Source organism: Nannobrachium achirus (genome assembly GCF_963921795.1).
Source record: "Nannobrachium achirus genome assembly, chromosome: 4".
Classification (NCBI taxonomy): domain Eukaryota; kingdom Metazoa; phylum Chordata; class Actinopteri; order Myctophiformes; family Myctophidae; genus Nannobrachium; species Nannobrachium achirus.
Window position 1 is genome coordinate 17,361,867 of NC_137813.1, and position 22,391 is coordinate 17,384,257.

At 43.1% G+C, this 22,391-nt stretch overlaps 1 protein-coding gene across 1 annotated transcript; it reads left to right on the forward strand.

Moving 5' to 3' along the window:
* Positions 1-421: 421 nt before the first annotated feature.
* On the forward strand, positions 422-12,081 carry LOC308282711 (uncharacterized protein; the record flags this gene model as incomplete). Its single annotated transcript, XM_080723099.1, has 6 exons — positions 422-492; positions 1,092-1,278; positions 1,790-2,874; positions 6,826-7,063; positions 8,589-9,070; positions 11,947-12,081. Exons 1-6 carry the CDS (start codon positions 475-477, stop codon positions 12,079-12,081), a joined length of 2,145 nt encoding a protein of 714 aa, XP_080579225.1. The 5' UTR covers positions 422-474.
* Between the last annotated feature and the right edge of the window lie 10,310 nt (positions 12,082-22,391).

The following is a 22,391-nucleotide window of genomic DNA, read 5'->3' on the forward strand; positions in this document are numbered from 1 at the left end:
TTTGGCCCAATGAATGTTTTTCGTGCAAAACAAATACTTGCAATGGATTCAGAATAATTAAAAACACCTAGCTAGACCCCTCACATCCCACTTAATGCATATTTTTGGGAGTAATTATTTTCCTTTATAGTATAGTGTAAAGTAAGTGAATGAGAGCCAGAATTACCCTGTCCGAGGCTGAAGAATCCAGAGTCCCTGCAGACTGAGAGGAGCCACAAGGAACCTTTGAGCAGCAGCCAGGACAGAAGACCAGAGGACGACACCATCCATGACACATTCACTCCTCAGTGTGTGGAAAATGAACATGAAATTGACAAAGAAGAGGAAGAACCTCTACCTGTCACTTCAGCTGAGCAGATACCCATTGAGACTGATGAAGAGGTTCCATCTCCAGTAGTCTCTGAGGCTGAAAATGGAGAAGACGAGGTCTAGTAACATGTCTAACAACGATTGAAATTCAACATCCCTAGCAAAATGTTTGACAGCTATAGGGTAATGCTGGCTCTCATTCACTTGAAAAATGACTCGAAAAAATATGGTTTAAGTGGGATGTGAAGGGTCTAACTAGGCGTTTTTAATCATTCTGAATCCATTGCAAGCATTTGTTTTACACAAAAAACATTCCTTGGGCCAAAAATGGACCCCATACAACTGTGAAAAGTAATGACTCATCACTAAACCATCGTTTTTCGGGTCTGTTTTTGGCCCAATGAATGTTTTTCGTGCAAAACAAATACTTGCAATGGATTCAGAATAATTAAAAACACCTAGCTAGACCCCTCACATCCCACTTAAAGCATATTTTCGGGAGTAATTCTTTTCCTTTATAGTATAGTGTAAAGTAAGTGAATGAGAGCCAGAATTACCCTAGCTGTCAAAGATCCTCCTAGGGATGTTGAATTTCAATCTTTGTTAGATATGTTACTAGACACCTTTACAAACACATTGGTGAAGAAATTGTATGGTAGAAATGTATTCCCAGGTTTTATTAATATTCCCTGACTATTGGGCATTATTTTTAATAAGATGGACAATAACGATTAATCCTGCATGCCCCCTCTCTCTCTCTCTCTCTCTGTGTGACTGTACAGCACATGGTGGTGGAACCTCAGAAGCGCGGCCGCGGCCGTCCCAGAAAGCACCCCGTCTGCCTGCCCCCCCCTGCGGTCCACTGTGTGGAGATCCAGTCTAAGAAGCGCAAACGTGGCCGTCCCAGAAAGCTCTGTGTGCTGTCTCCTGCAGAGGAGGAGAGAGCAGGAGGAGAAGATGAGATGGCAGGTAGGGCTGTCATTTAGTTCTAAATGTCGCTGTGTGTTTGTTTACATGGCTGCAGCTTGACTGCAGCAGGTGCTCTGAGTCTTTGATTAGACAGCGGTCTGTTATAGAGCGGAGCGGTCTGTTATCCAGAAATATCAGACCTCTGATTTCAGCTATTGACCAATCAGAATCAAGCATTCAAACAAGCACTGAGCAGAGCAGAGCACAGAGCAGAGCACTGAGCAGAGCAGAGCAGATAGTCAGGGAATTTTAGCAGAATTCCTGTCAAAGATGGGAATAAATTTGTTACCAAACGATTTCTTCACCAATGTGTTTGTAAAGGTGTCTAGTAACATAATATAAAGATTGAAATTCAACATCCCTAGCAAAATGTGTGTGCGTGCGTGTTTATGCGTGTGTCTCTATCTCTCTCACACACACACACACACACACACACACACACACACACACACACACACACACACACACAGAATCATTGCTGAATGTTCTCTTCTCCTTTCCTGCTCCTCAGAGGAAGCACAGCTCACTCAGCAGCAGCAGGAGTGGAATTCCAGTCCGAGGCAGAAGAATCCAGAGTCCCTGCAGACTGAGAGGAGCCACAAGGAACCTTTGAGCAGCAGCCAGGACAGAAGACCAGAGGACGACACCATCCATGACACATTCACTCCTCAGTGTGTGGAAAATGAACATGAAATTGACAAAGAAGAGGAAGAACCTCTACCTGTCACTTCAGCTGAGCAGATACCCATTGAGACTGATGAAGAGGTTCCATCTCCAGTAGTCTCTGAGGCTGAAAATGGAGAAGACGAGGACTGGCAGCTGAGCGATGCTTCTCAAGACTCAGACAGCGACAGCAGTGAAGCTAATCAAGATGGAGACAGTGACGGCAGTGAAGAGTGGAGTAACAGTGGACAACATAAACACACGCAGACTGCAAAGACACCTCGGATGAAGAAAAAGCTAAAATCCTCTATCATTTGCAAAGTGTGTGGGAAGTCCTTTCAGGCCCAAGTCTCACTGGTGAATCATCTGGACATTCACCCTAAAGATATCTGCGGGCTGTGTGGGAGGCACTTTGAGACTGAGGAGGATTTTAAACTCCACCTGAAAACTCACAAGAATATGAAGGCAAAGGTTTGTGACATTTGTGGGAAATGCTTTCCCAGGCAAAGCTATTTGAACGCGCACATGAGAACGCACACAGGAGATAAACCGTACAGCTGCGGCGTGTGTGGAAGAGGCTTCAGCATACGCGCAAACATGATAAGACACCTCAGAACCCACACGGGAGAAAAACCATACTCATGCAAAACTTGCAACAAAAGCTTCAGTGAAAAGCGAAAACGTCACAAGTGTTTAAAAGAGAAAATACCAGCTGTAACCACTCCTGCAGTCGACGACGGCGTTGATAATGCAGAGGTGAAGCAACGGTTACTGTTATGTAAAGTGTGTGAGAAGGAGTGTCCTTCCATGGTGTCCTTCGTGAACCACGCCAAAACTCACACCGAGGACCTCCTCTGTGCGTTCTGCGGGGCACAATCGGACTCAGAGGAAAGCTTGAAGCTTCATCTGCAAACTCATGACGACAAAATAAAAGTGTGTGAAATTTGTGGCAAGCAGAGCTCGCAAATGGAAATTCACATGAGGACCCACACAGGAGAGAAACCGTTCAGTTGCAGCGTGTGTGGAAAATCCTTCAGCACCCGCCAGAATATGACACGACACCTCCGAGTGCACACTGGGGAGATGCCCTTCTCATGCCCCACATGCAATAAAAGATACACTGATTACTCAGGATTAAAACGTCACAAGTGTTTACAAGACAAAATACCTGCTGTAACCACTCCTGCAGGTGGGGATGGGGACGGTAATGCAGAGGTGAAGGACAGTACAACAAACAAGCAACAGTCACTGTACATATGTAAAGTGTGCGAGAAGGAGTTTCTTTCCATGGTTTCCCTTGTAAATCACGCCACAACTCACATTGAGGACCTCATCTGTGGGTTCTGCGGGACACGATCCGACTCGGAGGAAAGCTTGAAACTTCATCTGAAAACTCACACGTCGTACAGAAAGCTTTGTGAAATTTGTGGCAAGTGTTTTAGCCATAAAGCGCATTTGGAAGATCACGTCAGGACCCACACGGGAGATAAACCGTTCAGCTGCAGCGTGTGTGGTAAATCCTTCAGCACAAGCGGAATGATGACAGCACACCTCCGGGCTCACTCTGAGGAGAGGCCATACTCGTGCACTAGCTGCGATAAATGCTTCAAATCCAGCTCTCATTTAAAACAACACATGCGTGTTCATTCAGTGTGCGCGACGCGTTGACGACAAGACACCTCACGATCAATACTGGGGAGACACCGTCTGCAGCAAATGTTTCACTAGAAAAGAAAATTCCCACGAAATTTTAAGTGTGCCTGCAGCTCACAAAGTGTGTGCATTAGCATTTTTAATATATATATATATATAGCATTTGTAGCATTAGCATTAACATTTTGCAACATTAGCATTAGCATTTTAACGTTAGCATTAGCGGAAGTAGCGGTTAGCATTAGCGGTTAGGTCTGTGGGACCACCCACCGAGTTTGAGACCAGTAAACATGTTGGGAACTGGAGTTATGGATGTTTAAAGCCCAGTCAATAGGAATACAGAGGGGGCGGGGCTTAATCTATTACAGCTCGCCCCTATTGGCCGGAAAAAGTCCAAAGTCGTGTGAGCGCTTTAAAGTTATACCATGTAACTTTTCTTATAAAACAAATCTTAAAATTGTCCTAACTCTTAAATCGCTAAAGTTTTAGAACACCCACTCCGTTATTTTCAGCTTCTGAAGCCTTCTCTTTATATGTTTTCTATGATCCTGACCGGGGTCCGGTTTTCGCGGAAAATTTACGTCATCATACACTACCGGCCAATCACAGCGAGGGTTATACACTGCCGGCCAATCACAGCGCATCTTGAAGTGGGGTCGCAGCTATCACAATAGGGCGGCCATATTTGTAGGCGCCTGTGTGTCTCTATCTATACTCGGGTGAAACACTCCGTTTCTCCGGAATGCCTGAACGCACAGGAACCAGGGACCCCTCTAAAGATAGATCTCGGCGAGGTGGAGGCAGACGCTGGGGTGACGCGGGGGTGTGAGGCCCGGTCCGCGGCGAAAAACGGCTGAAAGACGCGGACGCTACTGACCACTAGTTGAGCAACTTACACAGTATAGCTTTAAAGTTTAAATTACGTTGCTAGGCAAAAGTATACCAGAGTAATGCGGTGCCAAAGTTTCTGTTTTCTTTTTCGGAGTCCCCCATTCAAAGTCAATGGGTGTTTCGGCGTCGTTTTTTGTGAATTACGTCGCCATGGTAATGATGATCGGAAAAGACAAGAATTAGCACCCCATTCCCGGCCGAGCATTTTGATATATTGCGGGGGTAGCGTAAATCGTGCGGCAGTCATTACGTGCCGAAATTTGCTGGGGAGATTATATAGTTAGTTACAGTAAGGTGGATTACAATAAGTGTTTTGCCATTGCATGGCAGGCACATATAATTAAGTGTTGGAGCCAAAATGCCTTTCTGTTTAATTTTGAATGAATTCTGTGGCCTCGTCATGATGTCTTTGACACAGTGGGTGGCCCTAATATGATGCCTAGGTGCGGCATTATTGCTCACCATGGCAACCAACACGGGTGTGGCATTATCAGTTACCGTGGCCATTTATACATGGCAGTGGCTGATGCCACTCGTCGCGACCCGGTTGTAGGTCGCTAAATGATCTCGCTCCTACTGCTCAGGTGTGCAAGGGGAAACGCAACCTTTATTTTACTGTGTTCATATCACCACGCTGGTTGGCATTCAGTGTATTTTGATGGAGTTCTACGTTTATGGAATTTTATACAATACATGGATTGGCATATCCAACCTGAGACAACACTCTGGACATTGAAATTCATGCACACGTCTGACTACGAAGCAACCCGTTTTCCCTCGCTGTAGGTCTACAGGTAAAGGCTATACATTAAGTACTTTGCATCAAGTAAACACACAAGGCATCACTTAAAAGTGCGCTCCTTGTGGGAAATGAATCAGCTGGGTTGGGCAGAAAATACTGAATTTCCCTCGCGAGAGGAAATGGGTATCTATTATTATTATTATTATTATTAAAAGACAAAAATTAAAAGAATCACTCCTCCAAAATCCACTCCTGTATTTGACAAGGGGGATGTTATTGCAGACATGGAAGATATGGTTTATCTCTGATGACAAAAGAGCAGCGAATAAAGTATGTTTAAGTAGACACAGTGAAATGTATCCATTTGTCCATTCCATTTATCCATTAAAATTGTGTAGCCTCGACTGTCTAGATTTTGTTACATAAACTCAGGTTGTCAATCCAGGCCAAATAAAACACATTAAAATCCTCTGTATTAATTTAACCCAGAGTGTTTAATGGACATGTTTACATGTTGTATTATTATTGTAACTAATGATTGCCAGTACCCAGGTTGGTACTTATAACTCCTCAATAACTTTAGCAATGTTAACAGGGACTGGATAACAGGATAACTTGCCAAGGATTGGGGGTAAGGCCCTGCGACACTAGCGTCATATCCAGAGAGTACAGCCTACTATATATATTACTATATATTTAATTCATAAATATGTTAAATTGTGTTATCAAAATTAATCATATCAGAAGGGTGACATTTCACAGGCACAAATGCCTATAGGTCAGTTTAATTCAGTCTGACTAGATAAAACATATCCCCACCAGCTATTGATTGAATACTTATTTAATTAGCAGTTTGCATAAGAAAAGACATGACGGTACAATTCGGATACACGGTTCCGAATTTAAATAGGATTTAAATAAAGAAAGCACTATGGCTTCATTGGCTTGTTTATGTTGGGGTACTTTTGTCTACTCAATTTAAAAATAAGTGAACAGAGGTCAAAAACAGGCAGGTCTAATCACCCAATAGTTGGTATTTGGGTGAGGATTTATTAAGTTATTGTATCTATTTATGTTCGTTCTTTCAACAAGTTAAAATTAAAACAATTATGTGATTCCACACAGAAACTGTGGATGGCAGCAACACGCCATTAATCTTATTCATGAACAAACAATGTTACAAGATATGATTGTGAAATGGACAATTCTGCATGATGAGTTCACCCCTTTTTGGTATTGATAGTAAATTGCACTTTAAAGAACATTTTAGTACTGGACGTTTACTTGTAACAGAGTCTCTTTTTTTTCTTTTTGAAGTCACCAAGTCGCTCTGGAAAGGTTTCTGCTCACTTTATTTTGATAAAGCAACCGGAAGTGCTACGCCAGAACAACGGAAGTAAACAAAGACTCGTGTATATAGCAGCTGTAGCTAGCAGCAGCATGTGAACAGCTTATTTAACATATTTAGTAGCACAAATTAATGTCATCTGATCAGAAACAGAGAGAAACGTTGCTCTCTTACAGTCAGTGTGATCAGAGCCTTTTAACCAGATACCAAGATGAGTAAAATTCAAGGTCTTCGGGTCCTTGTGAAGCAGTTTCTGTCTGCGACTGCTGAAGAGATCGTGGAAGCTGTTGAAAAGAGTAAAATACAAGACCCCCGGGTTCTTGTGAAGCAGTTTCTGTCTGCGGCTGCTGATGAGATCGTGGAAGCTGTTGAGAAGATGATGGCAGGCTACGAGGAAGAAATGTTCCAGTCCAAAAGAGAGATCAGTCAACAACGCAAGATGCTCGATGCGCTTCTACAACCTGAGATCAAGTTAAATAGAATAGCAGGTATGTCACAAATGTGCAATGTTTTTTATGAAACCAGAGATCAGTAAAGTACAGTAATAAACCTAAATAAAAGAAAAGAAAAAAAAAGAAGGTCTACGCCAGCCCCCAGGTCGGGTAGTAATCCGTAGTATCGTTTGCTGTAATAGCCCAATGTGAAAAGGGTGGCAATTTGTCCTCAGCCTAGTGGGAATATGCGTGCAACTGCAAAATTTGACAGTATTGCATGTTGTGTTGATAATTTGAGGCATTGAACCACTCCTGCAAACTTTAGATGCCAATCTTAGGCAATCAGGGTGGATTATGAACCAGTAAAACTCCCTAATCGGGAGATAAGCGACCGTTAGGTCGCATACACAAACATTAGCCTAGAAGGCAATCGTAGCCAATCAGGAGGGTTTATGGGAAATGGAACAGATCCATTTTGATGACATGACTTTAGAGATACTGTGTACCGCTTTGCGTGATTTTAGGGCAAAATCTGTAGGAGCAGTGACCAAAAATGTGTTTTGCAAAAATCGTACTGATGGTGGCGCTAGAAGAGGGCCATGTGAGAAATGAGGGGTGGAGGTTGTGATTAAGGGTGTCAATTTGTCCTCAGCCTAGTGGGAATGTGCGTGCAAGATTTGACAGTATTGCATGTTGCGTTTATAATTTGAGGCATGTTGTTCAATACAAGCCACTCCTGCAAACTTTAGATGCCAATATTAGGCAATCAGGATGGATTATGAAAAATCCGACCTCCGTGTTGATCTAATGATGATTTAAAAGCTGTTGGAGTAATATCAAGAAATGAGTTAGCAAAAATCATTCTCCTACCATATATGAAGAAAAACCCCTGTCTTGCATTATTCACGAGTGTGTGGGAGTTTCATGTTGATCAGTACAGTGATCGTCAATCAGGATGGAATATGAGAAATCACACCTAGTGTGAAATGAGTGGTGCTATTCATGAGTTAATTTCAATAAGCGTCCCGCGAAGCTTGGCCAACTGACCCTGGGTATACAGAGAACTTGTTGGCCATTGGCCAAGCTTGGCCAATGTGACCCCATGGGGGTCACTGGACAAAGCCAGATGTTAGAGCTTAGCTCCTTCCTGGAGCAACGTTCAAAAATCTCACAGACCCGTTTAGTTGAATGACTATAGAAATACATGAGTACAGATTTGCGTGATGTTTGGACAAAATCTGTAGGAGTAATATGTTTAAAAATTAAGAGTAAAAAAAATATGTTTAGCCAAATCTGCCTCCTGGTGATGCTATTAAAAGAATTTCATGGAGTGTGTGTGTGCACGGTTTCACGTCGATCAGGCCAAAAGTGCCGGAGATTAGCTACGGACGGGCGGACGGACAGGGTGTAAAACATAGTCTTGACCATGCCATCGGCCGGGCGGAAACAATAATAATCATAGATTTTATTTGTAACGCATGTTTAAAACAACCAAGAGTCCATTCAAACAGGTTTGTGTGTGTGCGCTGATGTTGTTCAATCATTGCTGAATGTTCTCTTCTCTTTTCCTGCTCCTCAGAGGAAGCACAGCTCACCCTCTCTGTTTGGGAGGAGGATTTCCAGGAGTGGAATTCCAGTCCGAGGCAGAAGAACCCAGAGTCCCCGAAGACTGAGAGGAGCCACAAGGAACCTTTGAGCAGCAGCCAGGACAGAAGACCAGAGGACGACACCACCTATGACACATTCACTCCTCAGTGTGAGGAACAGGAAATAGACAAGAAAGAGGAAGAACCTCTACCTGTCACTTCAGCTGAGCAGATGCCCATTGAGACTGATGAAGAGGTCCCATCTCCAGGACTCTCTGAGGCTGAAAATGGAGAAGAGGATGAGGACTGGCAGCTGAGCGATGCTTCTCAAGACACAGACAGTGACAGAAGTGAAGCCAATCAAGATGGACACAGTGACAGCAGTGAAGAGTGGAGTAACAGTGGACAACATCGCACACAGACTGCAAAGACACCTCGGATGAAGAAAAAACAAAAATCCTCTATCATTTGCAAAGTGTGTGGGAAGTCCTTTTGGACCCAAGTTGCACTGGTGAATCATCTGGACGTTCACCCAAAAGATTTCTGCGGGCTGTGCGGGAGGCACTTTGAGACTGAGGAAGATTTAAAACTCCACCTGAAAACTCACAAGAGTTTGCAAGCAAGAGTTTGTAATGTCTGTGGGAAATGCTTTGGCAGTCCAAGTGCTTTGGAAATACACATGAGGACCCACACAGGAGTGAAACCGTTCAGTTGCAGCGTGTGTGGAAAATGCTTCACCTTACGCCATCAAATGACAAGACACCTCAGGGTTCACACTGGGGAGAAACCATATTCCTGCAAAACTTGCAACAAAAGCTTCAGTGACAAACGTCACAATTGTTTACAAGAAAAAACACCAGCTGTAAGCACTCCTGCAGTTGACGACGGGGATGGTAATGCAGAGGCGAAGGACAGCACAGCGCAGGTGACTCGCGGTAACAGAGTAAAAGTGTGTGAGATTTGTGGCAAGCAGAACTCTGATATGAAAAGTCACATGAGAACTCACACAGGAGATAAACCGTTCAGCTGCAGCGAGTGTGGAAAATCCTTCAGAGTGCGCCAGCATATGACGAGACACCTCAGAATCCATACTGGAGAGAAACCATACCCCTGCTCCACCTGCAACAAACGCTTCAGTGATATCTCTTTCTTAAAACGTCACAAGTGTTTACAAGACAAAATACTCGCCATAACCACTCCTGCAGTTGACGATGGGGATGGTGATGCAGAGGTGAAGGACAGTACAGCACAGCAGCAGTTACTGTACATATGTAAAGTGTGTGGAAAGGAGTTTCGGTCCCAAGTCTCACTGGTGAATCATCTGGACATTCACCCTAAAGATTTCTGCGGGCTGTGTGGAAGGCACTTTGAGACTGAGGAGGATTTAAAACTCCACGTGAAAACTCACAAGAGTTTGCAAGCAAGAGTTTGTAATGTCTGTGGGAAATGCTCTGGCAGTCAAAGCGCTTTGGAAATACACATGAGGACCCACACAGGAGTGAAACCGTTCAGTTGCAGCGTGTGTGGAAAATGCTTCACCTTACGCCATCAAATGACAAGACACCTCAGGGTTCACACTGGGGAGAAACCATATTCCTGCAAAACTTGCAACAAAAGCTTCAGTGAAAAACGTCACAATTGTTTCCAAGAAAAGACACCTGCTGTAAGCACTCCTGCAGTTGACGACGGGGATGGTAATGCAGAGGCGAAGGACAGCACAGCGCAGGTGACTCACGATAACAGACTAAAAGTGTGTGAGATTTGTGGCAAGCAGAGCTCGCATTTGGAAAGTCACATGAGAACTCACACAGGAGATAAACCGTTCAGTTGCAGCGTGTGTGGGAAAGCCTTCAGAGTGCGCCAGCATATGACGAGACACCTCAGAATCCACACTGGAGAGAAACCGTACTCCTGCTCTACCTGCAACAAACGCTTCAGTGATATCTCTTCATTAAAACGTCACAAGTGTTTACAAGACAAAATACTCGCCGTAACCACTCCTGCAGTTGACGATGGGGATGACGATGCAGAGGTGAAGGACAGTACAGCACAGCAGCAGTTACTGTACATATGTAAAGTGTGTGGAAAGGAGTTTCTCTCCATGGTGTCCCTTGTGAATCACGCCAAAACTCACACCGAGGACCTCCTCTGTGGGGTCTGCGGGACACGACCTGACTCTGGAGAAAGCTTGAAGCTTCATCTGAAAACTCACACGTCGTACAGAAAGCTTTGTAAAATTTGTGGCAAGTGTTTTCGGGACAAAGCGCATTTGGAAGATCACATGAGGCTCCACACGGGAATGAAACCGTTTGGCTGCAGTGTGTGTGGTAAATCGTTCCGTTTGCGTCAATGTTTGATAAAACACGCCAAGATCCACACTGGAGGGAAGCCATACTCTTGCAACTCTTGCAACAAATGCTACAGTCGCAAATCTTATTTCAAACGACACAAGTGCTGCTCACAAAAGAATACACTTGCTGTAACCACTCAGGCAGTTGAGGATGGGGATGATGATGCAGAAGGTGAATAACTGTACGGCGCAGGTGATGAAACAATTTTCACTCCATGGCGTCCCTTGTGAACCACGTCTAAAAACACATTTTGGACCTCCGTGGGACACAATTTGAGCCCGAGAGGAAAGCTTGAAGCTTCACCTGCAAACTCAGAACTGAAACCCTAACAGCACAGCGACCTCGTAGCTCCCTCTAAAAATGTAGGCACTATGTAGCGTCGGGAGTGTTTGCTCATTGGGAAGATACATTTGCGACGTCGCTTGCCAATTTAGCTCCTCGTTTGCGCAGCGACGTCGCAAATGCATCTTCCCAATGAGCAAACGCTCCCGACGCTACATAGCGCCTACATTGTTATAGAGGGAGAGGAGGCATCTGCGTTATGTCACTGTGCTGTCTGGGAAAGGTTTGTGGAATTTGTGGTACAAGTATTGCAAAACAAATCTGAAAATGCTTTAGTGATTACAAGTATTCACCAGTAAGATTCCCTAATCAGGAGATAAGTTGTATGTCCTCTGCCGGTGGTGCAAGCACTGTTGCGACCCGGGCTGCTCCTGCTGCTAGCCTCTTTTATACCCTTTCATTGTTATGTCAGTATGTGTCTTTAGTGTGTTTTATGTGCACTGACAGTGTTTGATTGATACCTGACGATGGGGCCGCTGAGATGGCTGTTTTTAACAATCCTCCGGGATATTATAGCAGAATGCTTCTCGCCGGCGTGTCAGGACTCCACGCAGAGTCGCCGACAACAACGGTGACGTATCTGCGCTACACCCATGACCAGCTTCTACTGCTTCGACTCGTTGCCAGTCAGTAACACTCTGGCCCCAGTGCTTCCAAGAGAACTGTCGGCAACGCCGCCGAGGAGCGGCAGAGACAGCAAGTGAACGAGGAAGAGGGGGAGACGCGGAGGGGTGAAACGGCGACTACGGAGAAGGATGCACAGACCACCTCTACCATCCGTGATTCTCTGTAATGCCGGGTCACTGAGGTACAAGGTAGATACATTACGGTATAATAGCAGATATCAACATGAGTACCGGGAGGCTGTGGGAATGTTGTGTTGTGCGCTGTCTACATTGCACCCAGTGCAAATGCAGCTCGGGCAGTCACCGCTGTAGCAGACTGTGTTCACAGACAATTGAAACGCACCCCCGAAGCACCGTGTTTTGTTTTGGGTGATGTGAACCATTGTAAACTTGAATCTGTGCTGCCAGGTTTTCAGCAGTATGTCAAGTGTAAGACAAGGGGTAAAAACATCTTATATAAATGCTGAATGCTTATACAGCCAACGCTATGCCTCCATTATCCTCAGATTAACCATACACTATGTCAGATCACAATGTTGTACATTTACAATCCAATAATCATATAATTGGATTGTTATGTATCGATGTTGCGCTAACTTTAATTATTGCTGGGTAGCTTAACCTGTACCATTTGTTTAACATTTTCTGTCTTCATTTCTTGAGTTTTAACATTTAAAATTAAAGTTGAGGGGAAGAACTGGCTTTTTTATTTTATTAAAGCCTCTTGAGCCGGAACAATGAACAATGAGGCAAATGTACATCAAATGCAATTTGATGTAGGCCTACATAATATTTCCCAAAACCCAAGATGCAGCTACAGACAGACACAAACTGACTGATTAACTTAGCCTACTTATAGCCCACATACACAGGCAGACTAGAGCTAAAGAAGAATTTGCAAAATATATCTTTGTATGTAAAAGTAATGTATGCATGATGTGATACGTATGAGCTTATACAGTACTTTACTAAACAAATGTTTAATATCATTTGAATCCTAATTGAAAATAGGCCTAATTGACCCTAGCTCTGACTTAGGAGTACACTTATAATTTATATGTACACATTATATTCTCAGTTGAGAATTCCCTTTAGCTCAGTTCACTTTAATCATTTCAGCCCCTTTTCTTCCCAGGACTCCTAGTCATAACCTCTCCTTAATGTAGCAGGATGGGCGTTGGCTCCCACGGTCCATATAGGCTGCACAACTCCTACCAGACCCAGCTGTCTGTCTCTGCTCACCTGCTGCCACGCTGGTCGTGTGTAAGCCTACTCTGCAAATACTAACAGTGTCTTCTAAAGTAATGCTGGCCGTTGGGCTACAGCGGTGCCTTCGTTTTACTCAGTGCAGTATTGTGCAACAAACACTGTCTGGAGCTGCTCTGTTGTGCGGTGACCTATTGCCACGCACATCAGCTCTACCTGAGGGCCGCTGCGCGGACAGGACGTACTTGCGTGTGCCGCCTGAGTTTAAGTGGGCCGACGACACAACTGCTGCTTTGTTTTATTTACATCACTGTGACCACATTCTATTGAAACACTGGCCACAGAGCCGAGCCAATCAGATCCCTCCTTGTTGCTGGCTCTACAGTAATGTGGACAATATCACCATACTAACATTGTATCGTATGTCGGTTTTACTATTCCCCAAGTGGTTTTATGTATTTATTTGGGTTATTATTCTAACTAACCATGTTATTTGTAACCCTGTGTGGAACCACTCTTATTATTCAATAAATGCCATTTTATTATTATCAGCGACAACTGTATAAATAAAGATCATGTATTTTGATATCCGAGCCACGTTTCTGCCTTGCTTTTATTAATGTAAAACAAACTTGTGTGCTTTTTTCTATACATCAGTGTATTTGAATTCAATAATTCTATTATCTAACTATTTCCGGGGGCGCAACTCCCCCGGTGGCGTTGTCTGGCAATAACTTAAATATTTCTATGCCACATTAACACCCTGAGCTGCACTCATCCTCCTGACAACAGACATTCTTCTGCAATATCAGTAACTCATGTGATCAAAACATTCTCTCCCGTATTTATCACAATCAACATACCAAGGACAACTTTCACCTCTGTAGCATCCACTCCTTGAAGTTGTTCACCTCCAGGCTCAGTTGAACGTAGTGAACAGAAAGGCGTTTCTTTTTTAGAGTTGTGGAAATCTTGCAAGAGTAGCTAGCTATATTATGTAAAGGATCTTAAGATTGAGTTTGGAGGAGCCAAGAATTTTAATTAATTCTCGGATGTAATTATTGGGTTAACAATAACAAAAAGAGACAACCTATCTTACTGTTTCAAACATTTCTTATAGGGCTGCGTGATATGAAATAAAATCAATAGAAATAGAAATTCAGTATGTTAAACCTGCTTCCAATTATTTTATTATCCTACATTCGCATGATTAAGTCAGTTGTTGGTTCTAAATATGGGTTTAAATATTATTTCCGGGAACCCCCAGTCCTAACATGTTCTATAATGGTCTTGGTGTGATTGCCTTTGATTATACTTGTGTTCTTTCACTTATGTACATATGTTTCTCGAGGATACTTTACACACAAACATTGTGTACATACGTCGGTTAGCTGCATATCTACAAATATGAACTTTGTTGAAACGTTTGTCTGTTAAGGAAGAACAGATTCTATCCTACGAAAAGGAACTTTTCTTTCATGATGGTAAGCCAGACGGATGAAGAACTGATTCAAAATGTTTTCCCCCATGATTCTTTACTGTGATTTTTGAAGACACAAAAAATTATAGGAAACAAAAGACAACAATGCAAGAAAAAAGAATCATGAGAAATAAAAAACACCCAAAGGTCATTCAGGGGGTTTCAACTTCAAAGGGGTCCTCACTCCTTAGTAAAATGAACAGTTTAATTTCATGAAGCACTGACTGACTTGACTGTTACAAAGTTTGAGAGACCGTACAAATGTAAAGTTCTGTACACTCCAAGATGCAAATGGATACATACAGGAGTGGTTACTGTGATTTTCTTTTCTTGTCCTCATGTGTTTTCTTAATATAGAGTACCTAATGATTATTTCCCCAGTATTGATCCTGAGGTGTCTTTTCAAAGTGTCACGGATGCAAAATGTTTTACCACACGCATGTGTTGTCTTAAGTTAGAGCTGGTTTTGAAGCGTTTACCGCATGTCGCACATGAGTATGGTTTCTCTCCAGTGTGAATCCTGACGTGTTGTTTCAAACCGCCGCGTTGTCTGAAGGCTTTACCACATTGACTGCATTTGAACGGCTTCTCTCCCATGTGGCTCATCATGTGTCTCTCCAAATGTAAAGGGTTGGCAAAGCATTTCCCACAAACATCACAATTCTTTGCTATGTGAGTTTCCAGGTGAAGTTCGAAATCCTCCTCTGTCTTGAAGTGCATCCCACACAGCCCACAGTCATCTTTAGGGTGACTTTCCAGATGATTCACCAATGAGACGTTGGAGGGAAAATCCTTCCCACACACTTTACATGTGATTTGCTGCTCTTTTGTCATCAGCAGCGCTGTACTGTCCTCCACCTCTGCGTTAACATCCCTAGCGTCAAATACAGGAGTGGTCGCAGTGAATTTTGAGTATTTTAAATGAGTCCGCATGTGTTTTCTTAACATAGAGTACTTAATGAAATGTTCACTGCAGATGGTGCATGAGTATGGTGTCTGCCCAGTGTGGATCAAGTGGTGTCTTGCCAAAGTTCCTTGTGCGACGAATGATTTTCCACAAAGCTCACATCTGAAAGGCTTCTCCCCAGAATGAACCTTGAGGTGTTGAGTCATATTTGGGCGACAGGAGAAGGATTTACCACACACCTCACATATGAACGGTCGTTCTCCTGTGTGACTCCTCATGTGATCCTTCAAGTAGGGAGGGTTGACAAAGCATTTCCCACAAACATCACAAACCGCTACTTTCTTCTTGTGAGTTTCCACGTGAAGGTTAAAATCCTCCTCTGTCTTGAAGTGCATCCCACACAGCCCACATTCATCTTTAGGGTGACTTTTCAAATGTTTCACCAATGACGCGCCTTCATAATGAAAAGATTTCCCACAGATTTTGCAGGAGTTTCGCCTTTTCTTCGTCTGTGGCGTCTTTGCAGTCAGTGTGCAATGCTGTCCACTGTTACTCCACTCTTCGCTTCTGTCACTGTCTCCAGCTTGAGTAGCATTCCAGTCATCCTCATCTCCGTTTTCAGGCTCAGAGAATCCTGGAGATGGGACAAGTAGAGGTTCTTCTTCTACTTTGTCCTTATGAATCCTCTCGTTCTGCAGGGACTCTGGGTTCTTCTGCCTCGGACTGGAATTACACTCCTGCTGTTGCTCAGTGAGGAAATCCTCCACCCACACAGAGAGGTTGAGCTGTGCTTCCTCTGAGGAGCAGGAAAGGAGGAGAGAACATTAAGGATTAAACAACATCAGTATATCTCAATGTCTTGCGTCAAAATGTGTCATAGCCAAAAAAGCCCTACTTGTGCGCCATGCAGAGCATGCACGCAGGGTGACGAGCAATGTGGGTATGTGGCTCAGCTGTCTGTGGGTATGAGACGACACTTTTGTGGTGACATGACCGAAAACGCTGCTCCCTCATGGGCTAAATGCCCAACCTTGTCAGCCACATCCCATTGTACTCAATTATTGTTGAGTACACACGCAGCACTTTAAATACTGCTAACGATCAGTCTGCAAACCGGGCGGGCATAGGAGTGATCTATGGCTGTGTAATGTATCTGACTGGAATACATGAAAGGTATGTAATATCTCAGCCATTCTAGGGCAAATACATTTTGAACACATACTTGTACCTGGTATTCTAGTTAACCTGATCTCAGGTTGTAGAAGCACATGGAGCATCTTGCATTGTTGACTGATGTCTCGTTTGGACTGGTGCATTTCTCCCTCATAGTCTGCAATCATCTTCTCAACAGCTTCCACGATCCGATCAGCAGCCACAGACAGAAAATGCTTCACAAGGACCCGAAGAGCTTCAATTTTACTCATCTTGGCATCTTCATCAGCCTCTATGGGGAGCCTCTCTGAGGAGCAGGGAAGGAGAAGAGAACATAACAGAACATTGAGCAATGATTGTCCAACGTGTGTGTGTGTGTGTATTGTTTTGTGCGTTTCTTTTCTCAGTACTGCCAAAATATTGGAACAATCTAGCCTCAAGCAACTCTTTGATGCTATAATGCTATCTGGCATCCAGTGTGAAGCTTGTGGAAAAGTGGAGATATTTGACTAAATACGTTTTCAGACAGAATTTTCAAAATAGAGGATCATATGTCAATCCAAGGTTGAGTAATTAATTATTGTGTGAATACACAAGTAACATGAACCACTTTAGTGCCGCACATAAGTGTTATTTGTTAAGATCACAGACATTATAGGGATAGGGATAATGCAATCCCTATCCAATTGCAATGCAATCATAATTTATGTTTTGGATGGATGAGCTGTCAAGGGTTGGTTTTGCAACTCTAGATCAGATGCCAGATAGCATTAGGCTATACTAGGAACAATCAACACAGTGCCAAACCTTTATTAAATGAGCATTTAAAAGGCTGTGACCAGGTCTCTCTGTCTCATACACTCACACACAAACGATTTTCATGGTTTCCTTTTTGGTTCTGTGAGCACACCAATCAAACACATCATCAATAGCCTACCTGTTATTATATTTAACTTGATTTCAGGTTTAGGCGCATCGAGCATCTTGCGTTGTCGACTGATCTCTCGTTTGGACTGGAACATTTCTTCCTCGTAGCCTGCGATGATCTTTTCAACATCTTTCATGATCTCATCAGCAGCCGCTGACAGAAGCGGCTTCACTGACTGAATTTTACTCATCTTGGTATCGTGTTAAATGGCTCTGATCACAACGAGAGCAATGATTCTCGTTGTGCAGATGTAAACACAAATGCTGTGATATTGTGAAATATTACACATTTACTTCCGCTGTCCCGGCGTTGTACTTCGGGGTAACGCCGTCGTAACCAACAAAGGCCTATAGCGCCACCTACTGTACCGTAATGTGTAAAGACTGTATGGGCATAGTTCTTCAGGTTACATTCTATTCCCTTCAAACAAAGAATTAAGGGGGAAAATAATCTAAAACAATCTAATTAACCTATATCTTATTATTTTATCATTATTCCCTTATAAACTGCATGGTCTCTCTAAATCATATTACCTGTCATAGAAGACTCATTTCCATATGTCCTATATCTCAACAGCACATATGCTCCACATCCTGTATAACACCACCGTCCACACAACACCACACTCCTCACACCTATCAGATTCACTTCTCGCCATTAGGAACAGAGGTGACCTTACTTAGTTGTGCTGAAGAACCGCATTTCAAAATCATATTATTGGTTTGTTGTAATGTATAAATGTTGCAGCTGGTAAAGATGGGCTGACATTAATTGCTGCTAAGTAGCTTAACTTGTAATACCATGATGTATCATTTAAAACAGTGATTTTATTTTAATTCAAAACTAGAAGCCAAAGCTCTTTTCCATAGTTACTTTCATTCATCACAAAGAAAAAGACAGATATGTGAAGTCATCACAATCATATCGATTGTAATGTTGCAATGCAGAGTAGTGTGTTCATCACTAGTAGAGGAGGAAAGTCTGGTTACGCAAGATTCATTCATCACAAAAAAATGACATTTATTTCAACAAAAAAATGACAAAAAAGACAAAATGTCATTTTATTATTTAAGCAGATTCTTGTGAAACATCCCAGGAAGTTTTTTTATGTTGCTCGATTCAGTATTTAGATTTTTGATATTCATTTTATCTTCCTATACAAACCCATTGTAACTTAAAACTCAATTTTAACAGTGATACATTCATAAAAATAAACATATTTGCACTGTTTTCTTCTTTTTGTATTACTTTTTTCATTTATCTTCAATATATTTTTTTTGGAAAATGTAAAGAATTCAATAAATACACAAAATTATCGATAAGAGTAAATGAAAACGTGAATTGAAAAAACACAGCCTGCTCATATCTTAGGAGGGCAGTATGGCAGTATGTGTAAATACTAGACAGAGATGGGGATTGATCTCCGTCAGGGGTGAGGCGCATTCATCATAGTTTGACACGTTTCTTATGTGCTTATGACGAAATAGGCCATAATCACACATATTTTGCCCTTTTATTGTTTTTGAACGGAGCTCTGTCCCCAAAAGATGTCCAGGCTCTGAAGCGTGGCCTACAGCTGGCCTACAGTAGACATGACCTGACTGACTACACAGTCAAATCCTGCAAGTTTAAGAGGACTGTACTGTGTGGCATCTCCCCAGTATTGATCATGAGGTCTTTTCAAAGTGTCGCGGACGCAAAATGTTTAACCCCACGCATGTGTTGTTTTAATTGAGAGTTGGTTCTGAAGCGTTTATCACATGTCACGCATGAGTATGGTTTCTCTCCCGTGTGAACCCTGAGGTGTATTGTCATATCGCCGCGTTGTCTGAAGCTTTTACCACATTCACTGCATTGGAAGGGCTTCTCTCCTGTGTGAATCCTCATGTGTCTCTCCAAAAAGGCAGGTATGGTAAAGCATTTCCCACAAACCTCACAAACCTTTTCTAAGTGAGTTTTCATGTGAAGATCAAAATCTCCCTCTGTATTGAAGTGTCTCCCGCACAGCCCGCATTCACCTTTAGGGTGAGCTTCCAGATGATTCAGCAATGCGACTTTGGAGTGGAAATCCTTCCCGCACACTTTACATAGGATTCGCAACGGCTGCTCTTTTGTCATCAGCGTTTTACCGTCCTCCATCTCTGCATTAACAACATCCCTATCGTCAAATACAGGAGTGGTCACAGTGATTCTTTGTTTTACATGAGTCCGCATGTGTTCTTTTAACCTAGAGTGCCTAATGAATTTTTTACCACAGGTGGCGCAAGAGTATGGCCTCTCCCCAGTGTGCATTCTGAAGTGATGAGTCATACCGATACGTAATCGGAAGGATTTTCCACATTCACTGCATTTGAATGGCTTCTCTCCCGTGTGAATCATGTGGTGTTTGGTCAAATTTATTCGTTGGCTGAATGATTTTCCACACACCTCACACCTGAAACGCTTCTCCCCAGTATGAGTCCTCAGGTGTATGGTCATGCTTTTGAGACAGGAGAAGGATTTCCCACACACCTCACATATGAACGGTCGCTCTCCCGTGTGGCTTCTCATGTGCTCCTTCAAACTGCTAGTTCTGCTAAAGCATTTCCCACAAACGTCACAAACCACTACTTTCACAGTCTTGTGCGTTTCCACGTGAAGTTTAAAATCCTCCTCTGTCGTGAAGTGCATCCCACACAACCCGCATTCATCTTTAGGGTGTCTTTTCAAATGTTTCAACAATGATCCTTCATAATGAAAAGATTTCCCACATACTTTGCAGGATTTTTGCTTTTTCTTAGGGAGTGGTGTCTTTGCAGTCTGTGTCCGATGTTGTCCACTGTCACTCCACTCTTCACTTCTGTCACTGTCTCCATCTTGAGTAGCATTCCAGTCATCGTCATCTCCGTTTTCAGGCTCAGAGAATCCTGGAGATGGGACAAGTAGAGGTTCTTCTTCTACTGTGTCCTTGTGGCTCCTCTCAGTCTGCAGGGACTCTGGGTTATTTTGCCTCTGACTGGAATTCCACTCCTGCTGCTGCTCGGTGAGGAAATCCTCCTTACACGCAGAGGAGTTGATCTGTGCTTCCTCTGAGGAGCAGGAAAGGAGAAGAGAACATTTAACAAGGCTCAGCTCAAGGTTCTTGCTTCAAATTGTTAGAAGTGTCCTAGGGACATTTCTCTCTAACCGTAGTGCCAGTTTAAAAAGCTGTTTTAATCTAGCACACTAACACATCCTGGAGGCACACCTCTCTTTGACTGTAGATCCAGACTTCAGTCACATAGCATTGCCATTCAGAAACTGACCAATTTGACAGTGTCCTAAAAGAAAAAGTAAATGTAGTATGGTTGGCCATAATGGATAGAGAACGCATGGAAATCATAAGGTCACCGGATCTACCCCCAGCACCACCCATTCTACATGTGTCAAAGTATAATCCATGAGTACAAAACTTAACCCATAACTTCTCCCAGTTAATTCATTTACTTTCCCAACCAGAGAATCCAGAGAAAAAGACGTTGGCCCAGGACGTCCCACCCGAGAAACCAGAGAATTCTATTTGATTTCAGTTATAGAAACAATAGAAAATCGGATCCCGCTCCGTGGCGCTCCTAATTACCCTAAAGATAGTGATTCCGTTTTGGGCTAGTAACCGGAAGTGGATCTGCGCGCGATCCGTGCACCATCGCACCATCCCTAAAATGGCTGTGATATTATATAGATTTCATGTGTTCAAGATATACAGCCATAGATCACTCCTATGCCTGCCTGGGTAAACTTGTCCTGTAGCACTGCGTGTTGTGGCAGTAAGCGTGTATTTCGTAAAATATCTCCACTTTTCCACAAGCTGCACACAATCAACGTTCTCTACCCGCAATGGGGCCTGAACAAATTATAACTTCCTTTGGGGAGCACAAAAGTATGGGGCACACAATCAACATGTTTGATTAACCCAAAACCAACCACAACACACCTCAAAGAAAGTTTTTATTTGTTCAGCCCAGCAAACATTTCGGGCTCCATCACGGACAATCTTGTCTGTGTGCAGGTCGTAGAAAAGTGGATATATTAAACACATGTTTACTGCCAGAACTTTCAAATGGACGAAACGAGAGGACAATATCTGAGTCCAAGTCGCAGTAACTAATAATTGGGTGAGTACACACGCAGCGCTGTAGTTAAATACCTCCATGATCAGCCTGCTACCTGAGCAGGGATAGGAGTGATCTATGGCTGTGTATCTGGAATACATGAAAAAGTAAGTAATATCACAGCCATTCTAGGGCTAATTAAATTCATCATTATGAACACATTCTTGTACCTGGTATTCTAGTTAACCTGATCTCAGGTTGTAGAAGCACATGGAGCATCTTGCATTGTTGGCTGATGTCTCGTTTGGACTGGTGCATTTCTCCCTCGTAGTCTGCAATCATCTTCTCAACAGCTTCCACGATCCGATCAGCAGCCACAGACAGGAAATGCTTCACAAGGACCTGAAGACCTTCAATTTTACTCATCTTGGTATCTTCATCAGCCTCTACGGGGAGCCTCTCTGAGGAGCAGGGAAGGAGAAGAGAACATAGCAATGATTGAACGTGTGTGTGTGTGTGCCTTTTCTCAGTGCCAACAATCTAGCTGCTAGCATCTCTTAGGGATGTTGTAATGCTATCTGGCATCTAGTGTTGTGTCTGTAATCTTAGATACATCAATGTATTCCAAATAAACAGACAGAAATCAGTCCTATCTGTGGCCGGTTAGCGGACTGATCTCCGCGGCGCAAATCTCATCTGCGTTACGTGTGTACTTTCATAATAATGAATTTCTA